Source organism: Lissotriton helveticus, chromosome 6 (assembly GCF_964261635.1).
Source record: "Lissotriton helveticus chromosome 6, aLisHel1.1, whole genome shotgun sequence".
In the NCBI taxonomy this organism is placed as follows: domain Eukaryota; kingdom Metazoa; phylum Chordata; class Amphibia; order Caudata; family Salamandridae; genus Lissotriton; species Lissotriton helveticus.
The window spans coordinates 1,550,864,925-1,550,889,540 of NC_136067.1; the positions used below are offsets into that span (position 1 = coordinate 1,550,864,925).

At 46.2% G+C, this 24,616-nt stretch overlaps 1 protein-coding gene across 5 annotated transcripts in view; it reads right to left on the minus strand.

Annotated features, from left to right (window-relative positions):
• The window catches only part of CFAP61 (cilia and flagella associated protein 61), a 2,132,686-nt gene that overhangs the window by 1,581,087 nt on the left and 526,983 nt on the right, over nt 1-24,616 (minus strand). For all 5 annotated transcript variants that reach the window (XM_078649333.1, XM_078649336.1, XM_078649335.1 and 2 more), the window contains exon 11: nt 14,306-14,721. In XM_078649333.1, the coding sequence (XP_078505459.1) occupies nt 14,306-14,721 (416 nt within the window). The remainder of the gene's footprint in view (nt 1-14,305; nt 14,722-24,616) is intronic.

Consider the following 24,616-nt stretch of genomic DNA (forward strand, 5'->3'; position numbering starts at 1 on the left):
AGCACCTCGAGAAGATACCCTGTTGTCTGATTTGACGTGTTCTGCTCCGTCGGAATAAACCTCTGTTTCCTGCCTTCCAGTCTCCAGCGCCTGCCTCTTTGTTTGATAATTTCGAGTGGTATGAGAGGCGATTAACGCCGGGCAATACTTGGGTATTTATCGATTGAAATCTGCCTCACCTTTTACAATTGGCGACCCAAACGTGGGGCCCATCAGCGACACGTGGATCCAGTGGGAGAGGTCCTGACGACAGAGTGAACGACTGCAACAATCGGGAAGTGCACCTGCCCGATAGACCCTCGTCTGGCAGCCGATCTTCCGAACTTCACCGGTTCCGAACAGACCTCTCTCAAGTGATCTACGGTCCTGACTGGGAACCATCAGGACTGCCGCAGCGATTACGGAGAATAGAGGACGATCGGGCGCTGAAAGCGGAAGACGAGAAACTGTCCTTGCGGTCCGGGTAAGGTCGTGTAAACACGACAAATTGCGAAAAGATTATCTGACTGTCTGAAAATACTAGTATTGCTCTCTGAATTGTTTTTGAGATATTCTCTGTCTGCAAACGGGGAAGAATAGGAATATTCTCTCTTCCTTTGCAGATAGTGAAGGGTAGGTAACGCGGACTTTTGTCCCCTGCTGCAATCTGTCGTGCCTATTTTTCTCCCCACTGACTGATTGATTGTTCGAACATTGGTTGTTCGAAGCTGGTTCTTTTTGAGGTATTCTCTGTTTGCAAATAACGTAGAATAGAAATATTCTGTCTAGTCTTTGCAAGTAGTGATAAGATAGGTAGTGCGGACCTTTCTCCCCCTCTGTAATCTGTCATGCCTATCTTCTCCCCACTGAATAGTAGTTGGTTCAACCCGGACCGCCTATTAGAGATGAACCATCCAGCTCCACTGGAAGGCACCCCTAATAAGGACATGTTCACTAAATACGGACTAGTCGCCATAGCTTATAGTAAACTATGGCATAAATATACAAGGAAGGATCAGGAAAGTCAGTGGCCACTGATAGGATCCTTTGACGATAATAAAATAAACGTACTGGAAACAGCCCTTCGTAACAATAAGGCAACGCCCACTATGCTCGACAGCCTCGGCATGTGGCGCAAAGAAGCAGAACAACGGAAAAAGAGAAACAAAGTCAGATTAGAGAAAGAGCTACGAAAAGCAGCTCACCTAGCTGCTAGAAAGTTGGAGGATAAAGGAGAGGGAGAAAGCCAAACAGAAGCAAGAGTCCGAAACATCAGGCCAGTGTCCCGTCAGAACACCCTCTATGCTCTATCCTGAGTTACCCTCGAAACAACGAGCGAACGATGATTTATTGCTAGGTCCCCCAATCATCTACATGCCTCCCCCATACGCCCCTTCCCAAACCTTAGTACAACACCCGCAGCCCCCAAGTACGGGTGAGAATAGTGCCAAGACCTCGGTCCTCACGGCCTCCGCGCCGGACGAACCCCTTGTACTCAACACAGCACAAGCAGTAGCGCTAGATGACCCTGAGACTAGAAGGAAAGATTCCACTAGAATGAACCGATTGAGCAAAGATGAACGAGTAGGAATCGATAAGATAGTGAAGACACTGGTGGAACGAAAAGAGAGCGAGGAATATGTAACAGATATGTACAATTCGTATGCCAATAGCCACAGACGACACTTTGTTGTGCGATTTTGCTATCACACCCTCAATGCCTATGAGGATCGGTACCAAGATAAAGGTCCTGAGAGGTTAACGACCCTCTGTAGGAAAGTTGACATTGGGGATGAAGGCGAGTGTGATGTGGTGAACCTTTTCACGCGTACGCTTGAAGTCTCCGCCACCTCACTGAACAGAGACCAGAAACTAGCGCTGCGACTCCTGTAGCGGCCGAACCCCAAACCGAAAAAGCTAATACTGTGATGCCTATAAAGGAGGCCGCTCCCTACTGGGTTCCCCCAAGAGGACAGGGAACACATGACGACATTAACCACCATGCAAGAGGGAGAGTTGTTTACAACTGGGTCTACCAACCATGGGATCGGCAAGACATTTTGACGTTCCGAAAATCCTTGCCTGATTTACGAAAGAACCCCACCGCCTTTTATACTGAATTAGGCACAGCCTTGGGTTCGACGATTATGACCCTAGCGGACATCGATTTGTTGTTCGGGCTATGTCTGCCAGCTGATGTGTAGAAGCAAATCCGGAAAGTCGACCACCTTGAGCTGTTCGGACATACCTGGTCGCAACTCGATGGCATAGATAGGCAACGAGAGCCTTGGCAGAAACCTTTAAAATCCATTCTAGACCTCCCAGACAAGATCGTCCAAAAATTGAAAACCCTGATCCCAGAAAAGAAAGTGGATTGGTCGATAGTAACGGCCTGCCGCCAGAAACCCCAGGAAGACGTATCAGAATACTTCTCCCGCTTTGAAACGGTGTTCTCCGATTACAGCGGCCAGGACATGACCACTGCAACCGGACATCATCTGTTTGTCCAGAATTACGTCACAGGTCTGACACAGGAGGTCTCACAGAAACTACAGACTAGCGAGAGTAGTTGGGCAGCCTCCAAACCCGCGGCTATCCTTCAGATGGCCCAGTACTATGAGCATCAAAAGAATGAGAACGATAGGGTGACTGAGAAAAAGAAAAAGGACTTGAAGGAAAGGGTGATGATTGCTCAGTTGCAAGGGGTGACCAGTGGAAGAGAACAGTACAAAGGAAGCTACCAATCGAATGCTCCTAGAAATCCACCCCCTAGAGACCGTACACCCGCACCCTACACCCCACGGACAGACATTGACGAGAACCAGTGTGCGTTCTGCAAAGGATTTGGTCATTGGAAATCCCAGTGTCCGGTTCGGCTAGAAGCAATCAAAAATAGGGACACGAGAGACGTAGCAAGCGAGCCAAGAAATAGAGGACAGGGACGAGGGAACACAAACGACACCAACAATGACAGATCAGGCAGACCGAATACGTTTGACCGTCCCCGACAGAACCAGTACCAACAGTCTGACTACGACAATGCCCGCGACTTCGCATAGGACCGCCAAGGGCAAGGGAGGGATCCAGTCGAGCTCCATGTTGACCAGCAAGGTCCTTATGTCACCGCTAAGGTCCTGGGTACGAAGTCTCCATTTTTGGTAGACACTGGCGCAACACGCAGCGCGTTATCTAAACGACTGATTCCGAGGGCACCCTTGTCTGGCTCACATGTAACATCGATAGGTTTTGATGGAATGCCCTCCACTAACCCCTTGTCCGCAAAGACCTCCTTTGACTTGGAAAATAACACCACTGACACCACGTTCTTACTTTCATCCAACACCCCTGATGCTATTATGGGACTTGACTTATTGAAGCATTTCCGAGCTACTATTAGGTGTTCGCAAGATGGGGTTCGAGTCATTCTGTACGACAACCCGACTATGCTCAGATCCTGTCCCACTTCACGCATGTTTTCCATCACTGACGCTGATTTGTCCCTACTCGACACTCTACCTCTGTACCTATGGGCAAAGACTGACTCGGACGTAGGACGCATGATGATAGACCCGGTACACATAACTGTTCGACAGGACGCAGTGCTCCCGAAACTTCCACAATAACGGATATCGCCCGAGGGCGAGAAGGCATTGGTAGAGATCATCCAGTCCCTGATAGATGCAGGAGTGGTAGAGGAAGTAGTTAGCAATGTTTGCAACACCCCTATCCTACCTATTGTAAAGAAGCAGGGTGAGGGAGATGAAAAGGCGTACCGCTTCATCATCGACCTACGAGAGGTCAACAAAGTAGTTGTACCCCAGTACCCCGTAGTCTCAGACATCACCACCATTCTGACTCTGATTCCTTCCACTGCTACCACCTTCACGGTAATCGACCTCAAGAACGCCTTCTTCTCCATCCCTATCCACCCAGACAGCCGCTACCTTTTTGGCTTCACCTTAAAATCCCGCTCATATAGATTTTGTAGAGCACCCCTAGGCTACACTGAAAGTCCTAGCATCTACAGCCAGGCCCTCAAGAGACAGCTTGACGCAGTCTAGTTACCGGACGGAGTGGTGTTGATACAGTACGTCGATGATATCCTTTTGGCGGCTGGCACCACTTCACTTGCAGTCACTGCCACCATCCAACTCCTGCACTTCCTCGCGGAGAATGGCCACAAGGTCTCCAAAAAGAAGTTGCAATTTTGCCAACCCCAGGTCACTTACCTAGGCCATCTCTTGTCCAAAGACGGGAGGAAGCTTACGCCAGACCGAATTCAGACCATCCTGGACACCCCTGTCCCTAAGACACAGAAGCAAGTCCGCTCCCTAGTAGGCCTCACCTCCTTCTGTCGACAGTGGTTACCAAATTTCAGCCTCATTGTGAAGCCACTACTTTCCCTGCTGACTAAAGATGTCCCCTTCCCGCTCCCTTGGACCCCCGAGTGCCAATCCTCCTTCAAAGAACTACGAGACGCCCTTTGTTCCGCACCAGTCTTAAGAACCCCCGATTACACAAAGCCCTTCTCCCTCTACACTCACGAAAGGGAGGGGTGCGCTTTGTCTGTCCTGACTCAGTCCATTGGCCCCAAGCAACGCCCATGTGCCTACTTCTCTGCCACTCTTGACCCCGTAGCCAGAGCTTTGCCTGCCTGCCTTCGAGCTGTAGCTGCCGCTGCTATCTCTATCCGACAGAGTGAGGGGATCGTACTCTCGAATTCCCTTACGGTGTTAGTGCCCCATGCGGTTGACACCCTCCTAAACCAGACTAAGACGCAACACCTGACTAGTGCACGACTGACTGGGTACGAACTGACTCTGCTTGCACCCCATATCACTCTGAAAAGATGCACCACACTGAATCCAGCCACCTTGATGCCCCTACCTGAGAACGACCCCAATGTGCCCCCGATACATGACTGTGTGACCCTCACGGACGAACAGACCAGGAGCAGAGTTGATCTCTGAGACACTGCTTTTCCAGATCCTGACGGAGAGCTATGGGTAGATGGCTCTTGTATCAAACTCCCCGATGGCACTACCTCAGCCGCTTATGCAGTTACCACAGCCCGAACTATAGTTGAGACGGCCCGCATCACACAACGATCTGCACAGGCAGCGGAACTGATCGCCCTCACACGAGCATGTATCCTAGCAGCCGGGACCATAGCGAATATTTACACAGACAGCCAGTATGCCTTCGGGGTGGTTCATCATTTTGGGCTCTTGTGGAAGGAGAGGGGATTCCTGACCTCACACGGCACACCCATCCTACATGGAGATCTAGTCTCCGCTCTGACTGAAGCAGTCCTCCTCCCCAAACAACTTGCTGTAATTAAATGCCAGGCACACAAAAAGGTTACGGACATCATTGGGCAGGGGAATGCACTGGCCGACATCACTGCCCGGACCACAGCTGAGAATAGGGCAATGACACGCATGTATGTGACCAGGTCACAAACAGAAAAATGGAAGGACGCTAGGGAAACTATTAGGAACATCCAGATGGCGAGCTCATCCCACGAACTAACTGAATGGGCACGGGTGGGACTGAAAGACGATGAAGGCTGCTGGCGGACAAAAGACACGAACAAATGGTTGCTACCCAATTCATACTTGATCCCCATACTGACCATGGCACACTCCCCTGCACACATAGGATCTGCCCCTATGGCCGAACTTGTCTCCAAAGTTCGGCACAATGACAGGATTACAGACTCAGCCAAACGCCTAGTTCAACAATGTCTGATATGCCTGCAACACAACCCTGGGAAAGGAACTGTCGTACCACGGGGAGGGTTTGGGGTCCCCAACCATCCATTCGAAGTCCTGCAGATGGACTACATCCAGCTAGAGAGATGCCAAGGCCTAAAGTATGTGCTTGTTGTCGTGTGCGCATTTAGCAAGTGGGTGGAAGCCTATCCAACTCGCGACAACACTGCCATTGCTACTGCGAAGGTCTTACTGAAGGAATTCTTTCCTCGCTATGGCCTTTGTCGAATTTTGTGGAGCGACAATGGCCCCCACTTCGTAGCCGAGGTTATCCAGCTCATCTTGAAGGGGTTGGGTGTAAAGCCAAAGTTCCACGCAGTCTTCCACCCCCAATCTGCTGGGCTGGTTGAGCGACATAATGCCACGCTGAAGCTCAAACTAGCAAAGATAGTGGCCACCACAAGACTGAAATGGTCAGACGCTCTCCCTTTGGCATTGCTGTCAATGCGTTCCACTCCCACCAAACACCACTTGACCCCTTACGAGGTCGTTTTTGGCAGGCCTATGAGCATCTGGTCTGCACCAAAACCGACATCCTTTCATGACGTCCCGGACGTCCTTATGTCTGACTATCTGTACAATTTGACCAAGACACTGTCTATTATCCATCAACAGGTGCTGCAGGCCATCCCCGACACTTCCAGGGGCCTCGGGCACGAGATCCAACCAGGTGATTTTGTCTTGATCCGGAATTTCCAGCGAGCAAAGAGTCTGGAACCTCGGTGGACGGGCCCCTGGCAAGTCTTGATCACCACCCGAACAGCTCTTCGAGTGGAAGGGAAACGAAACTGGCTGCACGCACACCACTGCAAGAAAATCTCCTCAACGCTGACGACGACCGAAGACGTGGCTACCCAAGAAGAGCTCCTGAACAAAGACTGACCATCCTTGAGCTATTACCCTGACACAGAGACACTTGAATTGGCAGAATTTCCCGATCCCACTGTGCCATCCAGAGAACGGTATAACCTGCGACGAAAGGAGGGAGCTTCGGCTAAGCAGACCACTGACTAAGTTACGATTCTCAGACCGGTGGCCTAACACTACTAAGGTTGCCAGGAGAGAAGCCAAACGAAGTTTGTGGTTCTGCCCGCTACCGAGCCCCTTGAAAATGATGGAAGCGCCCGATACGAAGATGATGGAAGCGCCCGATACGAAGATGATGGAAGCAACCGGATATCCGAAGACCCACTAAAGAAACCCAAAGACTGACAGGTTACACAGCTCAAAGACTATTGCACTCTTTATCACCCTTCTCTTTTGCCTCCTCCTCGTGACCACCCTCTGGATCGTGGAAGAAAGTGCACCAGCTCGTGAGGTATTTCTAACCACTGCACAGCCTACCACCATGAAAGAACACCATCTGATCTCTCTTTCACCTCAACTCCGAGAGAGACGGAAGGAGTTTTGGAACAACTCTTTCGTGCAGTTGCTACACCAGCACAACCTTGCCGCCAATGCCACAAATTGCTGGATCTGTGGACTGTTGCCACATGCCACTGGACATTCCATCCCCTTCATCCCTTCACCTTTCTCTGTCCATGGTTCCTGCCTTGCTTGGCTGATCCTCTTGCAAGAGAGTTACAGGGATAATGCCACCTCTGGAAAAACCATGTCGCACTTTTATCATGGAGTCTGGCTGAACAAAACAGGAAGAACTGCTGCTCCCTTCTGCCCGCTGACAACCAATGTCTCAGTTCACATGGACATTCCGGCCGAAGAACGAATTGAAATGCAGGTGTTCAACAACCCAGCCAGACCCACCTTCTCTTACCTCCAAAAACGAGCAGCTGCCACCCTGACTGTAGCCCTGTCTGTCATCAACATCTCGGGCCTTGTATGCATCGAAGGTCTCGGCACGAAGTTGGTGGGCCACAGCACTTGCCGCATCACTAGAACTTTGGACTCAACTGATCCACCCTCTTTCGTCACCTCTCCGAACATATACTTTGTCTGTGGTACAAAAGCCTACACTTGGCTCCCAAAGGGTTGGAGAGGTACCTGCTACATTGCCTTCGTCCTTCCTCCCACCTATGTGGCTCTAGCAAACCATCACCGACAAAAGCGAGCGAGAGACATTGAACAAGCCGACTCCACCGGAGCACAATTCCTGGATGCAATAAAGGGACTTGTTCCACTCTGGGGTCCGATGGCGAACAGCCGTGCCATCCGACATTTGACCCAGGCAGTCGAAACGACAATGAACATCACAGCTGGCATCCTCACAAACAATACAGCCGAGCTTCAGGCGGTCCGCCTGGTGGCCCTTCAGAACCGCCTTGTTTTGGATGTGGTTCTAGCGGATCGTGGAGGAGCATGCCGTATCATCGGGTCCAGCTGCTGCACCTTCATACCAGACAATTCGCCCTCAGTCTACAAGGCTATTGAACATCTCCATAGACTCTCCTCAGAAGTTCACCAGGAACAAGAAGAATGGTCACTTGGGAGTTGGTTTTGGAATACTGTAAAAGGCTGGGGGTGGAGGTTGTTCATGATCATCTTGATACCGATTATTGTGATATGTGGATTCTGCCTGGGTATTCAATGCTTGCCACCTCTGTGTTCACTTTGTGCCAACTGCATCTGCCCTAAGACTCTGGACTTTGAAACTGAACGCATTAAAGCATTGTATGATGTAGAGATCCGTAACATGATGGGGATAGACATAGACTGACAAGCTGGCTAGATATGTTGAAAAGGGAGGACTGTTAAAATCTAGATTGCGACTTAAACACTATCGGCGCCATCTTGTTCCTTTCAGGCTCATATGTGCGCGTAAGCGGCAACCATTTTGATTGCCATGGCCTCTCTGCCCACTGCCGATAGCCAGCGCGTCTCTCTCTCTCTCTCTCTCGACCTCGCAAACATCCCCCGCGCATTGACAGCCCCCGCTCTCACACGCTCGGGCCATAAACCACCTCTTTCAGCGCGACCCTGCCTCGAATCCACATCCCGTACCCGGCCAACACCTCCCTCCGTCCCTTTGATGCACACATCCTTTGATGGACCCCCATCCTCTGTGCTCGATTGTCCAGCCTGATCCTAGGCCGTCACCTAGCCCTGCGGATGCAGTTTATTGCCCATACAGTAGGCAGCTGCCCCTCTTCAATGGATCTAAGACTAATCGAAACCCCCTCCCACCCCATGAGATCCGATCAGCCGCACACATTCCGGGAATCAACGGAATATCCAGCTGCGCTACAGTTATCACCTGCTGAGACCGGGGTGGGGACTTCTACTGTCAATGTGTGTGGGAACGGGCATGAAGCGGGGATTTCAGGGATGTCTTCCATACTTCAAAGCATTTACAGGAATGTGTTTCATGCAATAAAGTCATAAACTTGTGTATAAGAGGCCAGGCCTCAGAGATGCGGTTAGAGCACCTCGAGAAGATACCCTGTTGTCTGATTTGACGTGTTCTGCTCCGTCGGAATAAACCTCTGTTTCCTGCCTTCCAGTCTCCAGCGCCTGCCTCTTTGTTTGATAATTTCGAGTGGTATGAGAGGCGATTAACGCCGGGCAATACTTGGGTATTTATCGATTGAAATCTGCCTCACCTTTTACAGCATAATCGAATAAAGATTTATTAATTCATTCATGGGTGTTTCCTTTCTTTGGATGTTTCACTAGCTTTCTTTGCTTCTTATTTGACACTTTCTTTAAGGAAGGTATCCCCACACCAAAATGTTGTCCTGCTTAACAATCAGATCACCAATATCATTTGCTGGGCAGTTATTACCCAGTTGGTTTATTTTATTTTTTGGGCCACGTCCTGGGGTGGTGAAGGAGGTTTCAGTGGCTGTGCTCTTCTAAGCTTTCAAAATGGTTGAAACACACATACGATCAACCCATTTATTGACACTATTAAAAAAAACTACTGACATTTAAAATTATTATAGAAAAAAATGTTTAGCTAAAAACACTACTGACAACCCTTACTAAAAGAAATGTCTATTACGCCATACTTCGAAGATGGTGAACCTAGGCTAACCTCCTCCGTCCTCTCAAGGGCAGCAGAGCAATTTCATACATTTTATTTTGCCCATCCAGACAGGCATTCTGAAAAATAATTACTTGTCTGCATTCTACCATCAGCTTATACTCAGACCATCGGGTAAAATATGCCATAAGTGGCTTAACAAAAGTTCAAGATATGATAAAAAGGCCACAGAGAAAAATCACTTTACTGGGCAGGAAATATGTGAGGAACTGGTCAGAACTTGCGTCTCATTTCTTTTTACTTGGAATAAGTTATTCCTCAATTGAACTCTGCAAATATACAGAAAATGCCTCGATGTGTACTTTGCCCATGTCTTCTTTGAAATATGTTTTATCTGCGCTTGAAGACTTGTAGTTCATGGTAGCAGAAAGTTAGGCTCCATCCTATGCGCAGAGAGGAAATTACTAACCTCTTCTATAAGTCGGGCTACCTGGAATGTTCGAATGTTGAAGTGGACTGAAAGCAGATGTCTGTGGGTGCCCGGATCATTCTGCGACTTGTGTTTGAGGTCACAGGAAACATGTTTCGATACACGGTTAGGCTGGGTCCCTAGAGAGTTGACTCTAAAGTAATGATGAAAGCAGACATCTGTAGATTTCAGGTGCTGCCCCAAGTTTTACAACCACCCTATCCTGTGTTCTTCATTGTTCATAGCGATTTACCGCCTGATTCATCAAGCTAAATTGCACTCGCAAAGGGCAAGATTCTCAGAATCTTGCCTTTTGCGAGTGCAATTTTTGCATTTGGGATTCATCATCCTAAATGCAAAATTCGCTATTTAAGAAATCGCACATTTGCGAAGAATTGAATTTAAGGAATCTCTATTTGAGATTCCTTAAATGCAATTCATGAAGCATTTTAAAATTGCGAAAATGCAATTTTGGGCCGCTATTTACCGAGAGGTCAGACCTCTCGGTAAATAGCAAAAACTTAGAAAAATGCTTTTAAAAGCATTTTTCTAAGTTGCATGTTGCACACACACATGTCCTTTGGACATGTGTGTGCGCAACACCTGTTTCAATTTGCATTTAAGGGGTGCTACAAGGTGTCCTTTGGACACCCCTGGCACCCTTTCAATCGCTATCTTATTTGCGATTAGCTAATTGCTAATCGCAAATAAGGAATACTCCCCATTCATTCCTATGGGCCTTTTGGCCCATAGGAATGAATGGGGAGTTATTCCTTATTTGCGATTAGCAATTTGCTACTCGCAAATAAGGAATGTGTAGGAATCGCTATTTATTTAGCAATTCCTACATGAATACCGTTTTGCGAGTCCTTAATAGCGATTCGCTATGAATCGCTATTAGGGGCTCGCAAAACGGCCCGTTGATGAATAAGGCTGTATGTTTGGTTACAAGAGCTATACGTGTGGGTGATGCCTGTACTTGGGTCACTTAAGGTAGGAGTTGGGCTTGTAAGTGGCGAACTGGTACTTATTTCTTTTTGCTCGAGTCACTGGGGGAAGCGGACATACCTAATAGTTACATAAACACAGAAAAAAGGAAGGGATAGTGGAATACTGACGATTATAATAAATTACTAGAAGAGTAACTTTATCTAAAAAGTTAACTGTAATATCACAATCTGTAAATAGCGATAGCATGAGATGCAGTATTTACTGAGTGTACTATGAACTGAATCATTCCAAGATCATCATATTGGAACGGGGGATAACGTGTTAATACAACGTGCGTTCTACGTTCTTCTATGGTGCCAATCTAGGGATGTTGCATTTTCTTGCCCACACTAATTTAACAGGTTTTATCTGCAGCAAATTCCACAACCCAGGTTCGGGCAAGAATCTGGATTTCCGCAGCCCTTCGAGAAAAGAACTAGAGAAGCGTTCTTGAGATTTTTTTTCTTGCATTTAAAAGGTATAACTTTTGGAATCTTTGCGTAGTTTGTAAAGTTTTGAAGAAACTTTCACTATTTCAAGTTTGCTTATGAAAAACGCTATAACTGAGTGTCAGTTGAGGGAAAGCAATATCCTGCATGCAGACATGCAAGACTCTGGAAATGCGACCAATGTACTACAACCAGGCGGGCAACTAGAGCCAAATTTCGGGGGGGGGGGCTGAAAAATATTTCGGGGTGGGGGGGTAATTCTTCCAACCACAGACAGAGTGGCTGTAAGAATGGGTGAACACAACAAAAGCCTCATTTACAATTAATGGTCTTTTTAAAAACCTGTTAAGTACTCGGGTGCGGCTGCAATTACATGCTCGCCAGCCCGCAAAGACGTGTCAGCCCGGGCTGACACACATGACGGGGGGGGGCTGAAGCACCGTGAGCCCAATGGGTGTTGTGCGCCTGACTACAACGTGTTTCAATGTTTAATTGCAACAACAATCATCGGGGTGGGGATGCACAGGTAGTGGGGAGTAACAAGGTGTGCATCCCCACCCACATGATTGTTGTAATATGTGCCCAATTGGGGGAGAGCACCCACTGTTTAAAATGGTTAATAAAATGGAAACATAGATGCATTCAAATGAATCCACAACACTAGTGAAACATTGTGGTTCATCATAAACATCTGATGGAAGTATCAGAAAACAGACTATTTGAGCGTCTTATGAGGTCGAACTGTTTATCACCAACAATTGTATTAAAGTACGATTGCATGTTACGGGGATACTGGTATATGGCAGTATGGGTAATGAAGGTTATTGAATTAACTTGCAGATATAATGGCGGGAAACGTAGAGCACTGGGCCAATTGGGAGAGAGCCAGGGGGAAAAGCACGTTGATAAGGGGGAGGGGAAAAGCGAGAACGAGTGGATTTTGTACAAGGAGGAAGTTGAAAGGCTTTTCATCACTGCAGGTATGGGAGGAATTTTGTTGGTTTCCGTAATGGGTTTTAAGATCGGGTGAAGAAAGGGGAGCGCTTAAGTTAAATGGGATGAAAAGTGAGGAATGGTAACGGGAAGGAGGGTATTAACATACTCGGACGAAGAGATTGGCGCAGAGGAAAAACTGAGATAAATATACCGCTAAAGATATTTTTGCATGTTGGGTAAATAAATGAAGAATAATGTGCACTTTACACTATTTTACCTGAACGCGCGATTGTGTGGATTAACTTAATGAATTACGCGAGTTCCTGTTTAAAATAGCAATGGCTAATTGTTGGTTTTTATTATTGTTTATAGTGACCCCTGACGAAGGGCGCTTCAATGCCCGAAATGCATTGGGATTTTGACAAATAAAGCTGTTTGTGATGAACCCTGCATTATTCGTATTTTGCATGAGGTCTGGATGGGCACTGTTTACATATTAGAAGTTTGGAAAAAAGGCATACCATTCGGTGTGTGGATTCGTGATTAAGAAAAGAAGAACATGATAGTTTAAAGTGGAGAATACGGCTTAAATGGATTACATGGATGAAAATGGAAAGTCCACATTATCGCCTAATGCTGGCATACCGCAGTGCGTTTGGAGGCGGCAAGATGGTGTCCCCAACTTTGCAGTTCAATGTTTAATTAACCATTTAGATGTGTTCTACCAACCAGAGACACTACACCATTTTATAAGAAGGTGACCTACAATATCAAGGAAGAATCCTCTAATTGCACAATAAGGATCGATTATTGATTCATTCCATATACAAGGTACAATCAATTTAATAAATATGTGGTTTTTGTCAAAATCCCTTAGAATAATGCTAAACCCTTAGGGAGAGTTTTTTGGGGGAATAAACCCCCCCCCCACACAACACAATTTTCCCCCTCTTGTATTCCCAAGTCCATACCAAGGGTATAATAAATAAAAAGAGGATGTAACTGTGTCATCAAAATCCATATACTGTCTTAAATTGTTTTTCCAATCAATGTTACTGATGTACTCTGCAAAAAAGAAAAAAACAGGGAATGTATCTAATTGAATGTTTCTTTTTAAACTAGAACCTTGTCCTGATGAAGGTCGCATCATAATACCGAAACGCTGCGCAGACAACTTTGTTTACAACCTTTTATTTTATTCTCTATGTGTATTTACACATTTTTAACTGTTTTATATGGCACAAAGAAGTTTTTATGAATGTATAATCTTTTGAATAAATTGTACGATTTTCTATATACCATTTTAATTTGTTTTTGATCTCATTTTCCTCTACTATTGTGAATTATTATACGTGTGGTTATGGCATTTAAGGGGTAGTGATTTCTTCCCTTTGCATTAATTTGTGGATGTGCTCTCTCCCAATCTTTTGGTAAATTCAGGGACTCTTGTACATTTCTATAATTGACCAGTTTGCCTTTTGCTTCACTCGTGCAATCACGACGTGCGCTTCAGCACAAAATAAAAGAGTGGCTTTGCTAAAAACCGGTGGCCAATTTGCATTAGCTGTGCTGCTTAAAGACCTCCTGCTCTTCGTCACCATTTACCAGTACCATGCGTCTATAAATGTCAGTGTAATAAAAGAACCATATATGCAGCCATCTAATTATTTTTCTTAATTGTCGCAGTAGATGTAAAATGGACATACGGCGTTAGTGTTTAATGCGATAATCTTGACGAGAAACATAACCGTTACAGGGCTAAACTTGCCTGGTTTCATGCTCTTCGTCAATGCAGAACAGCTGAATACAGAAAGCACTTAGCTCTCCTTTGTAGACGGACCGGAAGACGTCTTTCTTATTCACGGTGGCGCGTGCAGGTGTCCCCGGGGGCTGCAGGTCCGCACCTGGGATGACGTCAGAGGCTCGCGGCTCGGCGCTCGCTGTGCTGCTCGGCGAGCCTCTCTGAGGAAACCTGTCTTGCAGCTCGGCGCTCGCTGTTCTGCTCAACGTGCCTCTCTGTAGTAAGTCGGCTTGCACCTCGGGGCTCGCTGTTCTGCTCGACGAGCCCTTCTTCTGTTGAAAGTCGGCCTGTAGCTCGGCGCTCGCTGTACGGCTCGACGAGCCTTTCTTCTGTTGAAAGTCGGCCTGTAGCTCGGCGCTCGCTGTACGGCTCGACGAGCCTTTCTGTAAAAACAAGAGACAGGGGCTAAGACCAAAGCGACACACACCTGACGGACAACGTGCTCGAGCAGCCCTCGTTAGCGTCTCTCTGGAGTTAGTTATTGTAACGCCATCGAGAGGCCTTTACCACAGGCGCCAAATTATAAAACCTTGGACCAGGACCTCTCACATTATTTGCTGGTTGCACGTGCACGTGGCTGCTCGTGTATTGCCAGGGCCTTCTTTTAGAAAATGAAGGCGTGGAGACAGAACAGTTATTATACTTGTTGAAAAAACTGTACTTTTTGAATACAACAAACAAGTGTACCCTTTGTATTAAAAAGTCATTTTCACTCATTCATAAGATCAGCTCCTCAGACGTGGAAATATGCGTGTAAATTACATTAGTAAAATACCTTAAATGTTCAATACTCTTTGGGATAATGATTTCTGAAAATCCGGAGATCTGTGCGGCCCTAGAACAACACATGTCGGCAAAGTGGCAGTGGTTGAACAGTATTGTATATTGCATTTATATAGCGCTTCCCTGACGAGGCGTCAAAGCACTTTTTCGGCGAGTAGCACGCTACTCCGGGACCCATAGAGGATTAGTGTTGAATTAGTATAGTGAAACATGCAAGTACATTTTAAGTGGTGGATAGGTTAGTCAGTTATTTGGATTTGGAATGATAGCAGAAGGATAGAGGAGGAAAAAGGTTTGTATTTATATAGCGCTTGTTACCCCTGATGGGGTGTTGATGCACACTATTCAGGAAGCCCATAAAGGATTAGTGGTGAATTAATATGGTGAAATATGAAGTGATTTCAGTGGTGGATATTAGTCCGTTATTTGGAGTGAGAAGGATAGCGGAGGGATAAAAGGGGAAGAAAGGTTGTCAATATAGGCGGCATAAAACTTCACAGTGAGTCTATCAGTGCACGTTGTCTTACCTTTCGCTAGCCCCTTAATAGCAGGAATTCAGCCCCATGTTACAACGCTCTACCAATGTTATATCATGGTCTACCTCCCGTTTCATGTGGATTTTCAGGTATGCCAAGGAAGGAGTATGTATTTAAATAAAACAATATGCTACTGCAGTAAACCAATTTTTACCTTAGAGACTCATACTAAAAGCAGTTTTTCAAAACTGAACGATGTTCGCCTGCCATGTGTGTTACTTGTGCACTACATTTAGTTCAAGTACAAAAATAACTGCACATTTGTAAGTGGGGCACATGTTCTAGTTACTTTAGCACTTTGCAAACAGACACAGCTCTATATTTTTATTCATGCTTTCTTCTGCATCCATATGAGAAATGTAACCACATTTAAGTCAGTGGCGACAGGGACCTCAAACCATCCCATGGCTGGTTTTGATTCCACCTCATGAAAGTTTCTTCCAACATCCTTGTGGGCGATTAACCGCGCCGGGAGCTCGTTGTCCCTCCCCCTCCAGTAAGTCACAGGACTGACTTCAGGTATGAGTGCAACGGGGTATGTTTATTTGTTCAGTCTGTAACTTAGCTCTGACCCAATAGTATCTCTGGGTGTCTCTTTTACAGCGTTCCGGGAGGTCAGGGTTCGGAGTTATAAGAGAAAACCGAAAAGGGAAACAAAGTTTTTGGAACGGTGGGGCAGGCGGAGTCCTAGGTCAGTCCTTCCGGGATTGTTCCTGGTCTGGCCGTCTTGTAGAAGGGCTCCGTCCGTCTCCTTGTGTGGGAACTGGAAAAAGGGGAAAGGAAAACAAGAAGTCAGTCCTCCCTCCTAGCTTTGTACATAGGGTAAGAGTGCTAACACCACCCGTTCCTATCGTGAGGTGCCTAAGTGTGGGAAGAGTTAAGGTGCTTTACAGTGCGGTGCCCCGTATTCCTGCCCACCAACCCCGAATTAAAACCAACCCGACACTTGCCTGAACCCACGGCCCTCCTTGTCCGCGGGGAAGGGAGTCACAGCCTCCGTTTCCCATGTTGGAGTGCCGGACTCGAGGTTGCTCCTGGAGTGGACAACTTCACAGCCTTCCTCCTCGCGCTGGGTCGGGTTCCCGGGTTGCGGTTTCTCTACCGTCTGGCCGACCTGGATGCAGGGATTCCTCTTGTCTTCTTCCTTGTCCACGTCCTTGGTCTCTCCTTGCGTTGCCCTCCTGGCGGTTCTGGTTAACGATTCAAAAAGGGCTTCCCCAGCCTCGCCCTGGGGTCTGCTGCTGCCCGCAAGGAAGGTCCGGTTTGGCTGTCTAGATCATCTAGTCCGCTTCTGGTCCGGACCTCATCGCCTGGCATGTTGGGGTGGTCGGGGTGCTCCAGTGAGGAGGGGAAACCACCACAATCCTATACCTCCTTTCTTTTTATCACACCCTTTCAGGTTCTTTTATACTGGTGTTCTCCCTTTGTCACTGTTCCCATCTTTCACTTCCTTCGTCCTACCCAGCTTTTTGCCATTCTCTTTCATGTTGTGGGTCGAAGGCTGACGCTGAAATGTATATACCAGATCCCAAAAGGGCCGGACTGTGAAAACAAATGCAGGACTGGCAAAAATGCTCAAACAAGTCCCATTCCCTTCATCTCCTTGTGCAATCTATGGTTTCCATACAACCATCCACTCCCCCTCTCTTCTTCTCTCTTCTCTGATCGCTTTATCTCTACCTTCCTTCTCCCTCCTTTCCCTTTGTTCTCTCTGGAAGCCTCTCTGTGCCCACGGCAATAAATGTTGGGGAGCTGGGTAAAGTGACAGAGGCACCAGGATTGACCCTGGGCCTTCAAAACAGGTCTACAAGGGCTCCTGCCCACCGGAGAAATGCTTGGTGCAATAAAAGGCCTGCCTAACCTTCGAAAACAGTGTTAAGGTTAATGTGAACGGAAAGCCTTATATTGTAACTCTGTGAGCTGAATAAAGGCTACCAAGAAGGAAGGCTACCAAGAGAGATGTTGGACAGAAACCTTATGAATGGGTTGGAAGGGGGGTCCCATAAGGTGAAATAGGACAATGTTTAACTCCACTGGAGCAGAAGGTTTCCTGAGGGGCAGATAGATCTTCTTAATGCCTTCTAGAAAATCATTTACAACAGGCATTCTGAAAAAGGACATTTCCGATAGGCTGTGATTGCTGCGAGATGCCCTCCAATAGAGAGGAAATTGCAATTTCGCTTTAGCGAGATGGAGAAAGTATGGAAGAACAGCCTCTTCCTGACAAGTAAGAGGATTAACATTGTTCTGAGGATACCAGATGCAGAATCTCTTCCACTTGAAGAAATAGGAAGCTGTAGCAGATGGTCTCTTGGCTTCTCTTAGCACATCCATGCATTTCTGAGGAAGGTTTAAGTGTCCTTATTTTACAAGTTCAAGAGCCATGCAGTCCCAGTTCAGAGAGGGAAGTTTGGGATGTTCAATCTGGCCTCTGAACTTCTGAAGGCGATTCGGTCCACATGCCAGCTTCCAGTGTGGACACTCTGAGAGGTGAAGGAGATCCATGTACCACCACTGTTGAGGCCTCTCCAGAGCGATGACCATCATTTTTGCTTTTGAGTGTGAGAACTTGATGATCATTGTTGGCAGTAGAGGAATTGGAGGAAAGGTTTAATGAAATTTGCCTGACCAGTCGATCCATAGTGCATTCCCAGTGTGCCCAGTTGGTAGAACCTCGAATCTGTGAAAGGTCCATATAAGCACTGTAATGCCTGGCGTCCTTGGGGTGGTTACCCCAATCTTTTTGCCTCTACCATCTGTATTTTTAATGCTATGCAGGACTTTGTGTTTGCTGTTTTTTGTACTCTGGGCACTTTTCCTCTGCTTATCAGTGCTAAATGGCAAGTGCTACCTGTGTAAATAGTGATTCTGATTAGCTATCCATGATTGGCATATTTTATTTACTGGTAAGTCCCTAGTAAAGTGCACAGTGTGTTCCCAGGGCTTGTAAATCAAATGCTACAAGTCGGCCTGCAGCACTGGTTGTGCCACTCACATAAGTAGTCCTGTAAACTTGTCTCAAGCTAGTCATTGCAGTGTATGTGAGTGCAGTTTTAAACTTCCATGTCAACCTGGCAATTGCACCTCTTTGCCAGGCCCAAACCTTCCCTTTTACTACTTGTAAGGCACTCCTAAGGTGGGCCAAAGGGAACCCCTATGGGCTGGGTGCAGTATATGTGAAAGATAGAACATGTACTGGTGAGTTTTACATGTCCTGATGGTGAAATACTGACAATTTCGTCTTTCACTATTGCAAGGCCTACCTTTCCCATTGGCTATCATTGGAGCTGGCTTGTGACCTCCTACAAGTGTAACTTTTAATTGGAAATGGTAGAGATTTGGAATTTGGGCTCTCTGAGCTCAGAATTTAAAAACACATCTTTTAGTGAAGGTGGTTTTCATATTGTGTGTTTGAAAATGCCACTTTTAGAAGGTCAATTAACAAAACACAAAATGCCTACACCCACCTTTTTTTTTTTTAAAGAAGCAAATTATTTAGAGCAATAGGACTAACACAATTTCAAACTTTTAGAAAGTGAGCATTTTCTTGTTTTACCATCCTGTGCCTCTGCCTGCCTGTGAAATCAACACCTGGTTTAGACTAACAGAGACCTGTTTGTGCACTCACTCTAGACAGTCACACCAAGGGATTTGAGGTGTGCCCTGCATATCCCGTTTGCCCATCACCAAGCTAAACGCCTTCCTGAACTAGAGTGGCGGAAGAAGTTGTTATATACACCCGAATAGGGCTGTGCCTGGCCTCTCACAATGCTGTCTCCACCCCCTGGAGTGTGTCTGGAACCAAGACAGGGCAAGGCAGGATCTGTGCACTGCAAGACTCTCCTTTGAAGTATGCCTACTTCAAAGGCCAAAAGGGGTATAAGTATTGGACCTAAATTCCCAGACTTTTAATACACTTCTGGATAAAGAGGAGGCTCTATTTAGAAGAAGAGCTGTAAGGAGCATACTTCTCCTTTGCTGTGTGTTGCTTTGCTGGGTTGGCCTGCAGGTGCTGCATCTGTCCTGGAGAGGAAAAGGACTGGACTTTGCTGTGTATCCTGCTTGAGAAGTTTCTCCCAGGGCATATGTGTGCTCGCATCTGTTAAAAAGTCATAGGGTAATCAAAGACTTCACCTGCAGCATTTCTGAAGGCCACTGCTAGGGGTTCAACCTGCCAAGTGGTGCCAATTCCAGTTCTGGGCCCTTGGAGGTGATACCTACTGCCAAAAGCTATAAAAGACTTGAAAATCGATGCTTCGCCATTCCAGTGCCATGCGGTAGAAAACTTCACACACCACCACGGTGTGGCCAAAAAAAATCAACGCAGCGTCTGCCTGTGGCCAAAGAAACTGCTGCAACCCGATTTCAGGACACCTTGTCTCCGAAGTCCAAGACCACAGCACTGACCCTGATGCAGGCCCAGCTGTGCAGCTGAAAGAATTGACCCATCATTGGACCACGGCTAAAAGAATCAATGCAGGGCCTGTTTTTCCCCGCTGCATCGACCTCCAGCGCATCTGGATTTCCATGCATCCCACCTGTGTGCCAGGTTTTCCACTGTCTCACCCACACACCAGAACCATTTTAGATTTCAACACATCGCTTCCCCTTATAGTCTGGAACTGACGCAACACTTCTCCTTCGAGGAGCAGAACTGATGCATCACTTCCCTAGGGACTCAGGAACCGATGCATCACTATGTTTTCCGACGCTTCCCTCCTCTGCGGACGTTTTTCCTTGTGGATTTTGATGCACTTTAGGTACTTTGTGTAAAATCACCACATCCATAGAATTCTATGGACAGAATTGCTTAAACCTTTTACACGTGGTATTTTGAGTGATTGTGTGCTGGATTGTTGTTATTTTGGTCTTGTTTTGTTCAGATAAAAATAGGTTATTTTTTTCTAAACTGGCTTGGTGTCCATTTGTTGTGTTTTCACTGTGTTACTGTGTGTGTTATGTACAAATATTTTACACATTGCAGCCGAGATAGGCCTGACTGCTCCGTGCCAAGCTACCAAGGGGGTGAGAAGGGGTTACCTTGGGTGTGTAAATCCCTTACCCTGACTAGAAGAAAGGGTTCCTACTTGAAAAGGGTGAAAGCCACTGCCAACTAGAGACCTTCATTTCTAACAAGAACCCCAATCTGTCAAGGAAGCATCCGTCACTTTGATTCGGGCTGGAATGTCTTGGTGGAGATCCACCCCTTTGAGGAGATTCTCTGACCTGCCCCACCATTTGAGCCATTGTTCCTCTTGAGTGGTCCGTATCACTCTGTCTTCCCATCTTCTGGAGATCTGATCTCATTGATCTTCCAGACATTCTTGGAGAGGCCACATGAAGAGACATGCATGTGGACCAGGAAGATGCACAAGGCTATTGAACCCAGGAGGGAAAGAGACTTGTCTTACTGTTGGATGGTAAGTTTTCTTCAGATTGTGACATTTCTGAAGGATAGATAATCGTCTCTCCACCGATGGAAACACTTTTGTATATACTGTGTCTAGAACTGCATTCAGGTAATGCGGGGTATCGAGATGGATTTGTTGTGATTCACTTGCAGACCTAGTCGATTGAGAGTCATGACGGTTAGGTGATAATGTTGGCTTGCTTGCAGATAGGAAGATGCCTGGATGAGCTAATTGTCCAGGTATGGATAGACAAAGATTCACATTTTTCTGAAGTGGGCTGTTACAACTGCATACATCTGGAGAAAGTGTGCGGTGCAGACTTGAGGCTGAAGAAAAGCACCTTGTATTGATAGTGGTCTTTTCCTACAATGACTGCAACCCTGTAAGTCAGAGCCACGATGAGTGACAGAACTAGGCCAGGACAATATCCATGTGCTGCAAGAGTGACAGTATCAGCTGCAGCACTGATGATTTGATTAGACACCATCATGCCTTAGTAGATAATCTCTTGAAAATCTTGGCAATATACTCTTAAAAGATCCTCTATGAATTGTTGGACAGAATTCCAAAGAGATCTGTTATTACCCCCAAGAAATACAGAAGCACTGGCAACTTTCATTGTGACAGTGGAAATTCCACATACCTTTTTTTCTCCACAGAATCCAACTTTTTACTCTCCTTGTCAAGAGGGACAGTGGGTGAAGGTGCAGTAGCATGCAACTTATCAGCCACAGAGACCATATCTGAATCTGGAGCAGTGCACTCACATAGGAAAAAAGAATCTTGATCTGGAGGTTTGTATTTCATCTGAAGGTGGGATGGGGCAGCCTTACAGAAGCTGGTGTCAGAAACTGGTTCCAACAATCTGGGTACCAGTGGAAGTAGCGGTCTAGAAGCGGATCTTTGGTGGAGCATCTCAAAGTTTATGGATGAGAACCTCCTGGAAGGTATTAATGTCATCTATAGGAGAAATTCTCTGTTGGAGCAGGTGAATACAGACCAGAATAGGCAGTTGTATGATGGGACCAAAAAGATCTTGACCTAAAGAAAGAAAATCTTCTTCACTTTGAGAGTGATAGTCGGAAGTGACTATGTTGGCAGTGAGATCTATATCTTGAGCCCCACCAGGGCCTATAGTTGCAAGGTCTGGTGTGACATGAGGGTGATCTAAAGCGTCTTGAAGAAACCAGTGGTATAGGTGGAGGCTGAGATAGAGATAGAGTAGTGGGCTGTGGTGGAGGTATTGCTGGAGTAAAGATCCTGCCAGTGCCAGAGGTGTTGACAAATCTAGAATGGTGGCGCGAGATGTTGGTCTTGATTGTGAATATACTCTGGAATACTCCAAGTCAGACTCTGATGGAAGCCTGCAAGCTTTCATGCATGCAAGCCACTCTGCCGTCTTATTTAAAGAAGATGATTGATGTCTTGAAGTCAAAGCATGTCTCACATGTAAGCCCTCTATGTATGATTTCTCAGCGTCGAAGTTCATCTTGATGTCGATGGTGCTCCCCTCTTTGATGTGGTAAGTGTTTTCGCCGTCTTCCCAGAACTTTACGGCGTGCAAGTGTGTGCAGTGCCTCTTCCCAATGTAGATGTCCTCACCGTTGAACAGGAGCAATGTCTATCTCTAGATTTCCTCTTTTTGGATCTCCTTGTGCAGGAGTCCTCAGAGCATGGTTTAGGGGCACAGGTAGAGTGCACAGTTTCTCCTCATCCAGCAGAAGTCTCACCAGTCTCTCTCTCCCTGAAAGAGCACCTGGCGAGAGTCTTGTAGTGGCAACCCGACTTGAAAGTCTGGCAAGCATAAAATACAGATCCTGTGCTGGTATGTTTTTGTCATTTTCCTGCTACACTCTGGGCAGTTTGCTAAACGAAAAGATGGCATTTTGCGAAAATGTGATACATTTCCTGTCAACAAATTATCTAAAAGTACTCCACGCCTTAAAGGACGTTGAGTGAGTTAGATTTGAAAAAGCATAAGATGAAAATGTAAAAATAATTCTATAGGATTGGCAATATAGCCTGTTTTTCAGGCGGCAAAATTTAAAATATGTGTCACATAGGTTTTCTGACCTTTTCAAAGTAAGGTGAATTACATGTGACTGAAAGAAATGGAACTGCAGCGTGATCCCCGCATGTGGGCAGGACTATTCAGTGCTTTTGATTATCAATGGAGATCCCCTAAGAGAGAACTTGAATAATGTCTGTTTTTATCACGGTATACCTCCAAATCTAATATATTAAGGAACCTATAGGGCTCTCTTTTCTACTTTCTGGTGTTCAGTGCCTCGAGAGCCTCCTTCACAGTGAGGCTCCTCATTTCATGCTAAATTCCTTTTGACATTTTGCCAGCGAATGTGAGCAATGTACACGTTGTGAAAAGTGGTTAAATTGCAAGGATTGGCTGGGCTGCTTGGCAGGTTGCATGTGTACTTTTACTCCTCAGTGCAGCAGTGAGGCTTACAGTTCCATAGGCGAGATTTCCTGTATGACCCGATGTCATCAGCTTTCTTCTAAAGGCTAGCATGTTACTGTGCTCTCCCCGGGTGTATCAATTTGTCAGGGATGATCCTTCATCTGTGCTGTCAGAAAGCAGCTTTGCTGCTTATTTTCGCTGTCTGGATGGCTGCAGTAATTTCCATGTTTATATGACCCGTGCATCCTTTTTACACCTGGTTTTCGACAGCTTAGCTGTCAAACAGATCTATCGATAATGATATAAATCGAGTGGGCTTTAGATCTACCCCTTTCAACCACAGGCTTTCTCTGATCAGCAATCTTTTAGCCATTGGCTTGAAACTTTGTTGATCGTGCCATGGCTCAGCCCAGTCAGATAATGATTTCTCACCTAATAATTTTAGGCGAATCCTGCCTCCAATCGAGTGCTTGCACTGAACGGTATTAGGGACTACTTTACAACTACAGCCCCCTCTCTCTGTGCCTTCTGCATGACTCGTTCCATTGTGCTAATACTGCATGCCTTAGCCCATTAAACCAGACCTACCAGCTTTACCAATGCGTATTGTTATTGACACAAAATTCCGAATAATCTTTTCCTAAAAATATCAGTAAGAAGCTCTGGGGCACATGCATCATTGAAAATTGCATTCGCAAATGGTGCGAATTGCAAAAATCGTCCGTCTGCGAATGAAATTTGAACTTTTGGGATGCATCATAATTTTTGTACTTTTCGCAATTTAAGAAATCGCAAAATTGCAATTTCTTAAATTGCGATTGCATTTAAGGAATCTCAAATTGGGATTCCTTAAATGCAATGCACCAAACTTAAAAAATTAGCGATTTCGCTAATAAGGGGAGCAAATTACCATGAAGTTGACCTTCATGGTAATTTGCGAAAACGTAGAAAAATGCACTAAAGTGCATTTTTCAAAGTTCCATTTTACACACACACATGCCCTTGGGGCATGTGTCTGTGCAAGATGTACTTATAGGCAGATTTCAGGGATGCAACAGGGTGTCCTTTTGACACCCTCGCACCCTTGAAATTGCATTCTCAATTTGCAATTCTCTAATTGAGAATCGCAAAT